The sequence below is a fragment of the Camponotus floridanus genome, unplaced genomic scaffold (assembly GCF_003227725.1).
Source record: "Camponotus floridanus strain SB8 unplaced genomic scaffold, Cflo_v7.5 scaffold99, whole genome shotgun sequence".
Classification (NCBI taxonomy): Eukaryota; Metazoa; Arthropoda; class Insecta; order Hymenoptera; family Formicidae; genus Camponotus; species Camponotus floridanus.
This window is the reverse complement of record NW_020229870.1, coordinates 264,209-281,110: the sequence shown is the minus strand read 5'-3', so window position 1 is coordinate 281,110 and position 16,902 is coordinate 264,209. Positions and strand designations below refer to the sequence as shown.

Below are 16,902 nucleotides of genomic sequence, written 5' to 3'. Positions count from 1 at the left end.
ATTCTACACCATTTCGCGGCACTACCGTTTAAATCTCATCCCGATCGCCCGAGGAGCGGCTGACTTACAGTGAATATCCGTAGAAGCGCGCGGCGACGAGAGTCGTCCCACTGTAATCCGATACTACAAGCGCGGCGAAGCGGTGGGAGGGTCGCTCTCCGAGACATGATGGTAGTTTGCGATATATCGCAATACAGCGCCGGAAAATGACCCGTCCTTTTAATGGCGAGAAAATGATGCGCTATCATTTCCACACCACCTTGCGGTAGATAGCACGGTGCGCTTTTTTTATAGTGGTTTCCCCCATAGGCCTATTCCACTCTCAATTTGAAAATTATTCAAAATGCCATTACTGTACGCTGAATATATCGTAAATGTAAAAAATTAATGGTGACAGTATCTACAAAAATTGATCCGTGGTTGAAAATCCCTCGATAAAATGTATTGCATACGTTGATAATGATACGATGATAAAATGCTTCAAGAATCCTTTCTTTATCTCGTACACGCAGGCACACTGCTGGATCGATTATCCCGTTATTACACGACACCCAGTTTCACATAATTATTGCACAAACACATAAAATTGTACGGCCTTGGTTTTCGTGCACGCCCGAGAAATGATTCCATGTAAATTGCGGCCGCACGATAAGTATTTTCTCCCGCTAATCCGTATGCCACAATCATATTCGTATATTCCTGCAGAATGCACTTCATTTTCTCTGTTAATTTACTACGCAAACACAAGATTTTTATTAAAACGTCTTAGCTCTCGCACGCTGTTACCCGACTGCGTACGTCGGCAGCACGCAACTACAGCTGACAGCTGAGCGGACATGTGAATGGAAGCGTACGTGTGAGTTCGACGCTTGCGCACTAAGATTACACTCACATGTTCGCTCAGCTGTCAGTCAGCTGTAGTTGCGTGCTACTGGCGTTCGCAGTCTGGTAACAGCGTGCGATAGCTTTAAAAGACGTTTTAATAAAAATCTTGTGTTTGCGTAGTAAATTAACAGAGAAAATGAAGTGCATTCTGCAGGAATATACGAATATGATTGTGGCATACGGATTAGCGGGAGAAAATACTTATCGTGCGGCCGCAATTTACATGGAATCATTTCTCGGACGTGCACGAAAACCAAGTGGCCGTACAATTATGTGTTGTGTAATAATTATGTGAAACTGAATGTCGTGCATAATATCGGGATATCCGGTCCAGCAGTGCGCCGTGTACGAGATGAAGAAAAGATTCTTGAAGCATTTTATCATCGTATCACTATCAACGTGTGCAATACATTTTATCGAGGAATTTTCAACCACGGATCAATTTTTGTAAAGGTACTGTCACCATTAATTTTTTACATTTGCGATATATTCAGCGTATAGTAATGGCATTTTGAATAATTTTCAAATTGAGAGTGGAATAGGCCTATGGGGGAAACCACTATAAAAAAAGCGCACCATGCTATCTACCGCAAGGTGGTGTGGAAATGATAGCGCAACATTTTCTCGCCACTAAAAGGACGGCTCATTTTTCGGCGCGGTATTGCGATATATCGCAAACCACTATCATGTCTCGGAGAGCGACCCGCCCACCGCTTCGCCGCGCTTGTAGTATCGGATTACAGTGGGACGACTCTCGTCGCCGCGCGCTTCTACGGATATTCACTGTAAGTCAGCCGCTCCTCGGGCGATCGGGATGAGATTTAAACGGTAGTGCCGCGAAATGGTGTAGAATTTTATGCAAAAAGAACGAAATCGCTATCGCGTCCGGAAGTCGAGATATAAATTTGCCATTTTTCGTCTGTGCGCGGACGGTCGAAATCGTGCACGACACCGCGCATGTTGCCTGCCTCTCTCGCGCGATATTCACTGTAACGCGGCGAGTGAAATGGCAAGCCGAATGCAATCGTTCGATTAATTGATTAAATACTTATATATATCGAACGAAAAGATGAATCGGAATGCAATCGTTCGATTAATTCGTTAAATATTTATATATATAATATAAATAGATGAAAAAATAAAATTTTTAATTAATTTTAAATATCCTTTATTATACAATATTTAAATTTTTTTAATAAATTTTATTTTCCACAAATTTTATTATATATTTATATTACATATTTTACCATATACATATATTGTCAGCTTTTATTTATTTGTGTTAATATATCATATTATATCATTTTTAAATTCGTTCGATTTCTTTTGATTGTAAATTTGTGTTATTCTGTTGATAGTTTTTTTTTATTTTTGAGACTCCGCTCTTTTCTTATTTTTCGTTTATGATTTTCTGTTTCGCCAAATTTATTTCGTGATTTTTATTATGTGGAGTCTCTTCAAAATTTCTTCGACCATCTCGATTCTACGTTAAAATATAGTTATGATTGCAGCACTCTGAATCGACCAATGGCGAGCCAGGGAAGCACAAGATACGAGGATCGAACAATCCAGCGAGCAAATATGAATTCGAATAATGTCGGTCGACCTACTATATATCAATCAGTAAGTAATAATAACTAACAGCATCACTAAATATAAATACACGTAGAAAAAGAGAATATAATATAGAATTATCGAGGAAAAAACATACACGTGCACATAATATATATTAAATCACCGGTCTTAAAGTTTACATCGACTGATATTTAACAAATAGTAAAAAGTATTCGTTTAACAATTTATAACTGTAAAAATGTTCAGTTTTTAAACTAATTAAAATTCATGTTGATATAATATTCGCAATTTTATTGAAAATTTATTTGTATTTTTTTGCTTTATGTGTCATTTTCTTCAAACAATTGTATCTTTGATTACTATTATTTTAAATAGGTGCGTTAGATGATGAAATTTTGTTTTATTCATCTCAATTATTTGTGTTGCCATTATAGTTTTTCCATATTTTCTACACATTCTGAAATAAGATTTAAATCGAATCTTTTGCCGTCGCTTTTTTAAAGACACTGGATGTATCGATAAACATTGATAAACGTTTATATCGCATTTAATTATGCTTGCAATTAGATTTATAAAATATTATGCAGACGTGACAAAAAGCAGTTAGAGATCGACGTAAAATAACATTGACGTAATTTTTGGCGCATTTAATTGTGCCAAAATCAATAATTTTTAGCTAAATGTAGTAATTTGTAATTGTAATTGACAAAGATGCCATATCGTATGCAATTTAATCGAATAATTCGTGTCAATGACTGCCTTTTTTGTATACTTTTCTTGATATTTTACATTTTATAAGATTTTCATTTTTATTAGAGACTTTTTGTTAAAGATAAGTGCAGGAAAAAAGAAAGAAAATAAGAAAAATTGTATACATTAGAGTGTACGTGTAAACGATTTTCTGGTAATAGACGTTTCTATAATACATTCGAAATTAAAATTAGCCGTCATACATAAAACGCGTTCAATATTTATTAGAATGCGAATCTGGTTGTACGAGAATTTACATAATGTTTATGCAACATTTACATCAATTACTGCATGAAACTGGACCAAACTCCCTTTTTAATAACGTCGCGTAGTCACTTTCTAAATGCTAAAACTTTTTGCACGGTTTTACACACAGTTATAACAATTTTTCAACTACTAATTAAGTTAGTTACAAAAAAGAAAAGAAGAGATCTCGCATATAATCTTAGAAATGTATCGCGCGATATTGCTATTAACCATTGTAGGTCTAAAGCGCGAAGATATTCAATGTATTCGCATCATTTTGTACACCTCTGTCTCTGAAAGAACGCACAATATTATACACTAACAATAAAAAAAACTAATAAAATCACTGCCTAAATGAACACCTTCATACATCAGTAATTATGTTAATCTTTAGCGAATGATACACACAAAAATGGTTTCATATATTAATTAATTATATGTAAACAAATGATGTGTCTCTTTCTCGAATTAGAAAGTGAATTTAGTTTACGGTCAATTTTTAGTGCACTACTTTAATTATATTTTATAGCGAAGAAATATACGTATTTACAACTAAATTATTATGTAATCTATAGACTCTTTATTGTATACTCGATTTTGTATATAAGTCTAAATTACTAATATATGTAAGTTAAAATACGCAAATTTATAATTAATACTGAACACTAAATATGCTATATAAACATACAAAGCCATATAGAATTAGATAGATTAGTATTTTGATTCTTAAGCTTATTATATATATATTATTTTAACTCAGTATTTTATGAAAATTTATTTAAAAAAAAAATAGTATTATAGTATAACATCTTCTCAAATTCTCTTTTAATTTTTTAATTTATCAATGAGAATATTATTAAATAAAACTTGGAGATTTATAATAAAAACATAATATTAATGTAAAATTTTATTTATATTTTGACACATAAAAGAGAAAAAAGCTACGCATTATATATTCTATTATATATCATTTCTATAGTAAACACACATTTCTCCAAGTGCAACTTTATATCATGTGTATCTCTCACCTATGCATTACTCGCGTCGAAACATTTATATTCTGTATTTAGCTGAATACTAGAGCGCAGTGTAATAAAAAAATCAATTACTTGAAAATATGTATATTAGTTAGCTTCTATTATATACCTAACTGCAAATAAAGGCCACATATCACAGCTTCACGTAATTTTGCCTAGACATTACAATGTACTCTCGATTATTCATATTTACGATAATGGAAGCAAGATGCGGAAATCAAGAAATACGAGGTAATCGAGGAAGAAGTTCAAATAAAAAAAAAAAAAATCATTACACAGCTAATAATTTATTCCTAATTTTTTTGTTCAAGGAGACAAATTTGATTCCCTCCAAAATCACTCGAATAAAATCGTTGATATAAGAATATCGATCGATGTATCTCGAGAGTACACTGTGTATAAAAATATCCCCCAAATGTCTAAGCTTCTTTCAGCGTCCGATGGTTCGAGGCGCGGCGCGGTTCTCTCCCCCACCTTCGCCCACCCCCTCGCGCGACCGGCAGTTGGCTAACCGTTGGCTTGTGTGTGTTGCAGCAGCCGAAACCCGGTGAGCCGCTCTACGCGCAAGTTAACTTGGAGAAGAAAAAGAAGCGGCAGTACGAGCTGGGGGTGGGCCAGGGTGGCCAGGTGGGTCAAGTGGCCGGCGGTAGTGGTGGCGTCGCGATATCTGGAGGCGGCGGCGGCGGCGGTCAATGGGTGCCGGACGGGGTTGGATTGGTGCCGGATGGCACCGGCACCCCATCGGTCACGGCGTCGGTTGCTAATCAAGTGCCTCCGCCGAGTTCGACCGTCGCCGCCGCCGGCGATTCCTGGGTATAACGCGCCCTACGAGCGGGTCCTACGCGGGACCGCCAGGAGGATCTCGCCGGGAACCTCGAGCAGCTGTTGCTGCCGCCGCCGCCGTCGCCGCCGCCTCTGAATCTATCCATGTAGCGGGACAACGGGACGGACCAAGGTCCGAACGAAATCCGGAGGATTTTAACTTAGAGGACGATCGCGTTTTTTCCGGAGTATGACAGGGACACGGACTCTCTGGCGTAGATTCGAGGACAACGTGGGGATTATATTTATTCGAGAAAGACGTTGCGGGAGACAGGGAAAATATTCAAGCAGCACGATAGGGTAAAAAGACCGAGTAGCTTGAGGAATCGGAAATAAAATGAAAGTACATTTGTTTGGAATGCTACCGAGTGTTATTGAATGCGAAAGTAATCTTAAGTGTATCGAGGAAGGAGCGTTTCCGGAAGGAAGGAGGAGAAAGCGTCGGATATTATTACGCTTTGCCGTTGGAAATAACGTCCATGTTACAATTAGGAAGAATCGCGAAGATGGCGCGGAGGTTTCATTTAGTTAACGAGGTGAAATGACAGCTAAGTTAGGATGACAGGCAACTTTCAAGTTAGATTGGAAGTGAAGTGTATATTCATTTCCAAACCGAAACTAACGAACAAGAATGTATATATAAAGTTGCAGCTGATGAGAATTTAACTGATCGATGATAAACGTATGTGCGAATCGAGATTGGAAAAAATGAGGGTATATCGCGCTGTAAAAAAATTTTTATGCTTTAGTATCTTTTTTAGCACTTGAAAATCCAGAATGCGTCGAGTAGATGAGAAGATAGTCTACTCGGATAGAAACAGAAGCGATTGATCCGATCACTAATACGTGAACGATCGTTCTGTCTTGCTTTCAAGGACATGGAGAAACCCTTTCTCCACGATCTCTCACACCGTCTTATAACAGGACGGACTTTAAATAGCTGGGAAAAGAGAAGGGGATTGAGATTAAAAAGGCTCGTGCCTCAGATAAATTGACACATCTCGAATACCCTTTTATTAAGTATACTTGAATTGTGAGAGAAGCTTCGGTTGACCATGGAATAACATTGTGGTAACGCATTTTTCTCCGAGAAAGATTTTTTCGGCGTATGAAAATTTAAATGGAATAAAGAACGAACGAAAGAGTGTCGTGCCCACCGAATATCGATCTGGCAAACGCGAGAATGCATAAACAATTTCAATATACGATATTAGAGACAGAGAAGAAGAGAGGAGAGGGAAAGCGAGAGAGAAAAAGAGAGAGAGAGTGAGTGTGAAAGAAAGAAAGAAAGAGAGAGAACGACATCGTCCAACCACATCCGCAGCAGTAGTCGCACTAATGGCTCTAAATACCTTCATTGCACAATTCTAAATTAATATATATAACTGCGTAAATATATTATACATACGGCACACGTATATATACACATGCACACAAACACCAGAACCGTATAAGTGTATATTTTAAGGTGACGTTGGAGGCGATAAAAAAAAAGAGGGCGTATACCGATCATCGTGAAGTACAGGCTAAGGTGCTAAGAATAGGGATGTCTATGTAAGCATTATAAAAAAAATAATAATAATTATAAAAGAAAAGATAGAGAGAGAGAGAGAAGCGACTTGAGAAGGATCACCGTGATTTTTTATGCAACTTGATAGAGAGAATTTATGGAGGATATATATTCCTTTTCGTAAAACATACGCGCGAAGGACTATTAAATTGAATAACACGATCGCAGGATACTGTGCTCGATGATTATTACAGTTACTCGAATTATTCGATAATTATTATAATCATGATGACGAATTGATGATGAATTATTCAATAGCTGTTGTAGTTAGTTCGATGAATATGAATTTGTCTGAAGATTCTTACACGCAATCCCCGCAAAAGAGTGGCATTTAATTTAAAGAAAAAAATGTATATACCTCTGTTAAAGTAATTATGAAGAAAAAAAACCGATAAGTAATTAATCCCGTTACCATTGTAAGAAAGATTGCATTTGCACACTTGCTTCTTTGTAATACTTGAATGCCCACCAATCGTCGTGCGTATGCGTGCGCCTATTATAAAATATGCGAGACATATATATATATATATATATATATATATATATATATATATATATATATGCTGGCGACATACTCTGGCATAGAGTTTAGCGTATATGACTGTATTATGTAAACTTTGAGGCTGTGGGTGTGGCACAAGGATGCTGATTTATTACGAGCTGCTGCACTTTTGCAACTTTTAACTAAAGTGCGTATGTGAATCCTGCTTGTGCGCGTAAAAGTTGCGCATCAAGACGCGTGTCAAGGTAGAGAGGTACATTGCTATCGCGTATACGTGAGCTCGTCTCTCTCATCAAGTCCTGTTATATCGTCGAGTAACCACGTGCGCGCGATTATGTGTATTATGATCTCGCTTATATTAAAAAAAAAAAAAGGAAAAAAATAGGCAAATATAATTTAAATTATTCTCGGTATAGAAATTTAAATAATATATTTTATTAAAAGAGAGGAAAAACATATTTTATTATTTCGTACATTTTACATATGTTTTATTTTATAAGTATGATATTTTTTATCATAACGAGATTTTAAATTTCATTAATAGAAACTATATCATACATTCTGCTTTTCCTAATAATTCAAAAATTCCACGTAAAAAAACATTCTAGACAAAATCTGGATGATAAATGAAATGTATGTATAAATTACCAAAGTATAAAATGTGAAAATTAACGAATTAATTAATCTCAACAAATTAATGTAACATTATCAATATTCTATTAATATGCAGTTGATAATTTATTAATACTATATGTTAGGACGCGAGCTCATGTGGCGTGATAATTATGAATCTTGACATTTTGTCCTGGAACGCAATCCGCGATCGATCAGGCCCGAGAACCATTACTATTGCTAATGACACAATTACCGTAGGTATAATTAGCGAGCAAGCGCGAGACCAATGTACGTCGAGCCCATGAACACGTGCGGCAGCCACAATATCGCATGCGATTATAACAAGAGAGAGAGAGAGAGAGAGAGTGAGAGAGAGAGAGAGAGAGAACGAGAGACCGAGAGAAAGAGAGAAAACGAGAGAGAAAGAGATTATGTTAACGTTATTCGATGGTTACGAGAGGTGGCATATTAATTAGTCGATATACATATTATAGATATAAAATATATCCCTGTTCTCTATTTCTTAAAATAATATTACGACAGTTGATTAGAGAGAGAAACACACATGGAACAATAGCTTCTCTCCGTAAAAATCATGCCAAACGACGATCGTCTATCTATAATCAATCTTTCTCGTCGTGTCGATCTTCTTTAAAACAATCATTATTATTAACATTGATTTCACGACGAAATTACGTTTTTGATCGCGCAAAGAAATCAAACGAGGATGCGAAAACATGACAGCAGAGTAAAAAGTCGCTATTTTAAAATGATTATATTATATTATATATTATATTATAACATGATAATATATAATTATTATATTATAATATAATAATATAATAATTATATAATTATTATTATAATATTTAAATATATATTATATATAATATAATATAATATATATTATATGTATTATATTATATTAATATAATATATATGTATTATAATATAATAAAAAGAAAAGAAATTGAAAAAATAAAAAGTCACATTATAATTTCGATATAACAATGATTAAACTATATATATATAAATGTGTTTTGAATTATATTTTAATATAAAAACTGACATCCTAATAATGCAATAATAGGAATTTCAGTTTCTGAAGATTCAGATTATCATTAATCGTTAATTAATGTTGAATTAATAATTTTCACACGACGAGATTATCTGATTCTGTCAAGAAGGGCGATTGTCGTTAGGACGATTGTATAAAAAAGCGTTATTCTATCACATACTACGCACTTTATTCCGTGGCGATGTTCTCGAGGGGAATTGAGCGCTGAGAAATTTCAACCGTACCATCCGTAACGTATGGAAATGGAAATGCTGGTGTGAACTTGTAGAGAAGTGAAGTTTTTATTTCTTCTAATTTAATTTTTGTACAGTATTTTTATATTTACCGCACGACAAATTTTCTATAAAGATTTTATTCGATAAAAATTATATTACATAAATTTTTAGAGAAAGATATATCTAATAAGAAGTAAAAAAGAAGGCTAGGAACCAAAGACGCAAGCAATGATGCGTGGTAGTAATAATATATTATGATGAAAACTTTGTAAAATTGTTCCACTTACATACAATAAGAAGCGCAAAAATATATGTTGAAGTCCTTTTCAAAGTCGAATAGGAAAAACATGATATTATTTGATTTTGAAAAGAATCCAAAGCAGGGTAGAAACGTCGACAGCACACTTTATTGTACGTAAATGGAACAACTTTATAAAGTTTCTACTATAATATATTATTACTATCACGCACCATTATTTGCGTCTTTGGTTCCTAGTCTTCTTTTACTTCTTATTATATTTGTATCATTTGAATCATTTTTAACATATTAAAAATTTTTTACTTAAAGACATATACGTATTATTCGCGAAAATAATTCGACAATTATTATAATTATTTGATATAAGTTTATATATACTTTTTAGACGCGTTGTATCTAGAAAAAAATCAATATTTACTTTTTAGAATTAAAAAAAACGGATCAAACTTTACAAAGAGTAAACCTGTTTAATTTATTATTCTTATATATTTACCGTGTATTCTTTATTCGAAAATTCTTGTACATTTTAGTTTTAAGATATTATTCGAAATATATTTCCCTTATTTTGAGCTATAAAACAGATTTTAACAATTTCTAAACAATACACTACGATTACTTTCTTTTATGCAATCCTTTCATGTGATTCATCATCTCTGTCGCTTTGCTTTCATTTTTCCGATTTTTTCGTTCGACTAAATTAAGTTGCCGAACAAACAATCTGGACATACTCTGAAAAGCAATATCCAGTAAACATCACCGGGCAACTCCATACCGATCATTTCCATCTCGGACGACGGGCGGATGTCGCATGTTGTGCGCAAGTTGAAAAAAAAATCGTGAAATCATACTCTCGAACGAGCTGACTGATGTCTCTCTCTGATTAGATGAGAGAGAAAAGGAACCTTCGAGCTTATCACTCGCTCGGACTGGTTAGCAGATCCGTTGCGACGTGATAACACAGCGTGATTTTTAGCAAGTGCCACGTATTATTATACCGATACTTGGCGTGATCCTTAGAAGATTTTGGACCATTTGACAGCGAGACGCGATGCGGTCTCGAGGTCGATCGATCGCATCGGCACTCATTGCTCGTATATCTTTACTCGAATCCTTTCTCTCCTTGACATAATTCGAGAAAGCAAACGTTCTTTGTCAAAGTTTTCTACTTTTCTAAGATTTTAAGTCACACGAATTTTGAAAGCTCTCCAACTTTACATGCTTGAATTTGATATACTTTGAAAATACTGGAAAATTTTTATGTGCAAAAAATCAAACAAAAATCCATAAATGCTAATTTAACAAAATATTTTTTTATAATTATAGAATATGAACTCTGTTTAAATGATAATCGCAATTTTTTAAAAAGTTGTGGAGTTTTAAATAAAAATTTTCCGTGCAAGAATATATCATAATCTTAAAAGATTATCAATCACAATACAATTGAAAGTCATTATTAACATTTAATTACAGATATAAAAATATTTTTCGAAATCTTATTGATTGATTCAATAATTCAAAAATCTCGTGCGCATTCGAATGTCGAAAAAAAGGATAAATATATACAATATAAATACAAATATGTTTATTGTGATAGGAAATCAATGTGCTAATCTCGCATATATTTGTCTCCTCAGTCGCGCGCAATTTTTGGACCTCATGTTTTTGTAGAATTGTAGAATTTTATACCGCATACTTGCGATTAAGATGCATGCGATGAATGGACCTCGTCGTTTCTATGAATTTTGATACTACATCTTGCTGCAAAGTCCACGTGCGCGAGAGTCGCGTTCTAGACGTCTCAATAGCGCCCATCGTCGCCGTCGAGGAGATTAATTGATGCGAATATGAATAACAAGTCCCAATTCAAGCGATATTTATGGACTCGTGATAAATAATTACGATGTTATAAATATTGTATGCATTTTACATTGATTTCTCGTCATTCAGATTGAGTTGATAAATTTCAAAATAGTGATTCAATTATGAATGATTGTTCACTATTTTTATATTTAATATTAATAATTATTCATTTATTATTATATATTTATATGATTATATATTTATTTATTAGCAAAAGTAATACGTTAAATATTATCTTTATATAATATATAAAAGATACATTTAATCTAATGTGCTTCGAGGCTTTTTAAAAATTCAATTAAAATTCGCACTCGAAAGTAGGACGAGATTTTTCCCCTCGAGTAACGCGAGTGTCAAGATTACAGCAATAGAGTTTTACCGATTGATCGATTGATCGATAGCTAAACCGAGGTTTTGATATCCGCTTTTCATTCTTTGTGTGTATACTACTGTATCCCGCGTAACTCTCCGGCGTTTATAATTTTCTACGAAATACAAAGGAATGAAGATATAGAAAGAAAGGGATGAAAAGAGGAGGCGGAGGCAACTTTTGAGGACACGTATACAGAACAATGTCCCGGCGATTTTATAAGAATATGAACGTCGAGTATTTCGAGTGAAATGTTTAACGAGTAATGAAAAAGAGAGAGAGAGAAAAGGGTAGTTCTACAGGGTTGGATAAAAAGCGTCATAAAAATGTAGAATTTATACGAATATGTGATGAATGACACGATAATTTATCACTTTTAAACCGGCAATGGTATCAATGGATTAATTTTTTCTTCGCTTTACTTAATCTTTGCAAAATCATAATGCATATGATTCAATTTACTTAACTATAGTCAATTTTTCACAATATATTTATAAATCTCAATTAAATTTTTTTAAATTATAATTAAGCAATTTACAAAAAAAAAACAAATTTAAAAATCTCAAAGTTTGATATTATCTTTACATATTCAAAAGTTTTATTATACCTAATTTTTTTATTATATTTATTTTACTACATCCATTCTTGAGTATGACTCTTACACATATTTCTAATTTACAATCGAAATTAATTATACGTAAATCTATTATAGAATTGCATTTAATTAAACTTCTCTTATCATTAATGCTTTTTATTTTTAACCACACATCGCGTAGAAATTGAGAAAAGAGGGGACGACCTAATTTTCCACAACACGATATCACTGTCGGATTAAGTATTTAGTATTTAATAGGGGTAATCTCCTTTCGATTTGGAAAGGCCAGGCCTCGAAAAAAAGGTGAAGACAACACTAGCGCATTTTTTGGCATCTTCGTATTATTACATTATACGAATTCAATCTCTCTCGCGAAAAGACCTAACAATCGGATATTTTTAAACTGACAGTCGACTGTAACTATTGAATGATGATATATACTTAACCATTACATTGCACGTGCAATGCTAGAAAAAAAGTTGATATATTATGTATCAAATATAGTATATTGAGATCTCTAAGAAGTCAACGGGTGTTATTAAGTACGTATTATATACTTTATATAATATTGAGTTGTTGACAACCGCACACATATATACATATACACGCATATAATATAATATATACAAACTATCAAATATATACTTCGCCGAATCCATGGCAGTAATAATTAATATATAATTATATTATTATGTTATTTATAGAGAAAACGGTTAAAGAAAACTTGTTAAACACTTTAATGCCCAAAATTAAATGCAAAAAATATATAAAAAAGTCTCAAAACTTTGTAAAAAAATAAATAGTAACCGCAAACTCAGTCAATTAAAAGATTATTAAAAGAGATAACGTTTTAAGAAATAACAGAGAAAGTTTTAACACTCGAGCTACAAGAAAGAATATTGTTTCATTGTCACATCTATTTTCGGCTCTATTGAGCGCGATTATTATTGCACACTCGGCATAAAAACTACGAGAGAAAGTGGGAGTTACTTGCAGACAGCGTTTAAAAATTCCTGTTAAACCCGAATAATATCGTTTCATCGGCGCATAATTATAGCCAGAAGCTATGTCGACCGCCTATTGAACAACCACGATGTAAAAACGGCAGACAAAAGTGAATTTAACAATTGTTTATCTCACTGCTACGTCTCGTCCGAAAAGAATCCGATTGTTGGGCCTTGCGACTGCAAGTGCTCATTTAGCACGTAAAGTCACGTTTGTATAAACCGTTTAGGAAGAACGATATCCTGTGTTCATACAGAACAATAATTCTTCGAGTTTATGCAACACAAGAATCTTATAATTATTTCGCACTTTTCCTAATGCTTATGCAGAACGTCTCGGACAGTCGTATCCACTTTTTGCGATATTATTTTTAAATTATTATCAAGAACGCAATAAAAATATATATATATATATATATATATATATTTTTTTTTAGCGTAGATAAAATTTTTTTTTAGACATTTCGGATACCTTGTATGTAGTGTTTAACAGAGAAAACTTTGTTTCATCATCACATCTATCATTATTATCGAGTGCAAAATTATTATCATGAGGATACATGTTTTATTCATGTATATTATATACGCATAATCGTTTTATCTTCGATAATCTCATCGATTGTAAATATTGCGATTCAATGTTGCCTGTAGTTCTTATGGAACTTCATGAGCAAAATAGTCCATTTTTGTACGCTCGTTTCTCAATGCGATTAAATTTTAATATCGATTTCTAGCAAGAAAAAAAGGTGATATGCGCAGTATCTCATCTTATATTTCTCTTTCAATTTTAATTGTTACAAATTTTTTTGTTATTATTATTTAAAAAATATATCTTATGAGTTATTATGTAACTTTTATAACAATAATATTATGAAATTTAAGAAACATTTGTCGTTTATATATTTTGGTAATTTTCGGAAAAATTTTTTAATTTGGAAATTTCATTATCAAATTAATTCACATTAATAATTGTCAGTAAAACATGATGTTCAAATGTATTTATAACAAAAGATGAGATACAATTTTTCGCATAAATTGTCCAAATTATTCCCAAATTTGTCCCCATCGATTTTGACAAATTTGGGACATCGATATCTATTTCTTTCACCTATCTATTTCTCAGGATCATTCAGCCATACGTATCGATTCGATTGCCTGTGTGTGATTCTTGTTATTTCAGCAAACTTTAATCGCGCGGGGAGGAATCAAAGTTGAGTTCCGCGCGATGTCGATTTCTGACATCTCTCGAAATAACGACCTAATTAATTAAGCCGCGAACGTCTATCGCAATTATATATGTCGCTTCGAGTTTCGACACCAAGCACGCAGCCGTTTGTAGAAAATAATTAGTATTATTTTTTATTTAAATAATTACATCGAAGATCGCGCGGAACTCTGATCAATTCCGCTCAAGAAATCGTCGGCCTAAAAAAAAGAGGAACATTTAAATGTTTGCAGGAATTTTTCCAACAGAAAAATTATCTGTTTTTTATCCGGATTTTTTCTACATTTTCTTTCCACACATTTTTCACAAAATAACACGTTTCGAGCTACAACGTTCCGTTTTTTTTTTTTTTTTTTTTCGATCGACTCATTCCATACATCTACCGATTGCGATAGCTGTCAATCGCTGGCGGTTTGAAAGACTGATAGCATTAAAAGAAAAGAAAAAAAAAAGAACAAGTCCTGAGCGATCATTATCACTTTTCCTTGGAGCCTGGATCGGAATTAAAGATTAGAAGAATCGCGATCGTCGTAATCTCGAAGAGTTGACTCAATTTCCAATGTTATAAATAACGGATAGATTTGCCAACGTTTCGAATAAGAGATCGCAGAGATCATTTTCTATTACGGAGGAAATCTGATCTTGCGGAGATTATACCGATTTCGATCACTATTTTAGACACTAAACATGAACAGACAGGACGAAGGACCGTATATATCTCGTCTGGTATCTAATAAGGATTCTTATATGCGATACATAAAAAGGCTGCCGGCCTCGATCAATGCATTGTCGATTTAAGATAAAAAAAATTGCGACATAAGAAGAATGATTTTTAAATAGCTCGACACACACGATCCGATCCGGGGTCACTTAAGCTCAAAGAGAAAACGAGAAGAAAAAGAGAAGGATGGAGGAAAGGGGCGAAGATAAAAAAAAAATCGTACCGACACACATACCATTACACACATGTAACACGCGCATTAACGAATAGAAGAAATGATAGTCTACTGTGCTGCATACGTATTTAAATTAACGGAGCATTAAATAAGCATGGGTGTGCATCTTAGATGTATTAGAAAACCTTCACCCTCCCCCTTCCCATCACGCGTTTAGCATTAATTGAAACAGGCGATGATGCGCAGGGATGCGGAGGGAGAGGATTAATTGTACGCGAATTTGAAAGAATACACACGATAATCAGGATCATCCATCTTCCATAGTCATATATATATATAGATTGTACGTTATATTTATTATGGTCGTCAAGAAAAATATCGCACAATATCTTCTTGCGACGCAAATTATCATTATAATTATGTTATACAAATATAAAACAAGAATTCAAGAATTAAAATGCTCGAGATTCATCAATTTTTAAGATCGAGAATAGATTGAAAATATTTTGAAGAGATACATGGAATATAAAAAAATTTATAAAATATAAATATAAAATCATTCAAAATTTATAAATCTCCAAATTTGATCTCAATCTTTAAATCGACAGTACATTAAGTTCGAAAAAATCTAATTTACACACAAAAATGTGTAAATTAAGAATTTTTAGATTTGAAAATTTTTAACAAAACTTTAAAATTTTTACAAAATCTCTACATATAAGTTTTGAGAAAATAAAGATTCCGAAAATCACAGACCAAAAAATTAAAAAATTCCAAGATTTACATATTTTTAAAAAACTAATGAAATATGAATTGTTTTTAATACAACTAGATGATTTCGAGTATTTTAATTGACGTAAATGTACAGTTGATGACGTTATGTGTTCTATAGCGCCCTTGTATAGTAGTAGATATCGTAAAGAATCGTTATTATAGGATATTGTGTCCTGATTGTCGATGTGTTTTAATTAAATGTCAGGATTAATCTCAGCTGTCATCGATCGATCTATCATTATTATTATCGATATAGTTTTATGCTTCTGATAACAGAGAAGCAAAAAATTGCAAGATTGAAAAAAAGAAAGAGAAAATAAACCTCTCCCTCGCCTCATCCCCCGGAAAAACTCGCTAAGTTAAAAATTATCGCTATAATTTTATTCATGTATTTCACGCGCAATTCGATTGAGTATGCAATACTCAGGCGAATTGTAATATGTATAATTTTTAAGAGACGATTGTGTGAAAAAAAAAGAAAAGGCAGCATATATTGTCATTCTTTTATCGTTGTATTATTTATACCTCTCGAAAGAGTTTCACGTATATACAATAATAATTATAATAAAAATCGACTAGTGTATTTCAAATCCGACTGACAACAATTAAAAAATTAAATTGCGC

At 33.2% G+C, this 16,902-nt stretch overlaps 1 protein-coding gene and 1 long non-coding RNA gene across 8 annotated transcripts in view; one reads left to right on the top strand and one right to left on the bottom strand.

The window, feature by feature from the left end:
- Positions 1–5,595, top strand: part of LOC105252503 (catenin delta-2) — a 36,839-nt gene extending 31,244 nt beyond the window's left edge. For 4 of the 7 annotated variants that reach the window (XM_011259890.3, XM_011259896.3, XM_025415160.1 and 1 more), the window contains 2 exons: positions 2,385–2,508; positions 5,028–5,595. In XM_011259890.3, coding sequence (XP_011258192.2) covers positions 2,385–2,508; positions 5,028–5,312 — 409 coding nt within the window. In that variant the 3' untranslated portion in view covers positions 5,313–5,595. The remainder of the gene's footprint in view (positions 1–2,384; positions 2,509–5,027) is intronic. The other 3 variants (XM_011259893.3, XM_011259895.3, XM_020027923.2) reach the window with 2 other exon arrangements.
- The window catches only part of LOC105252502, a 28,103-nt gene that overhangs the window by 5,931 nt on the left and 5,270 nt on the right, over positions 1–16,902 (bottom strand). The window lies entirely within an intron of this gene.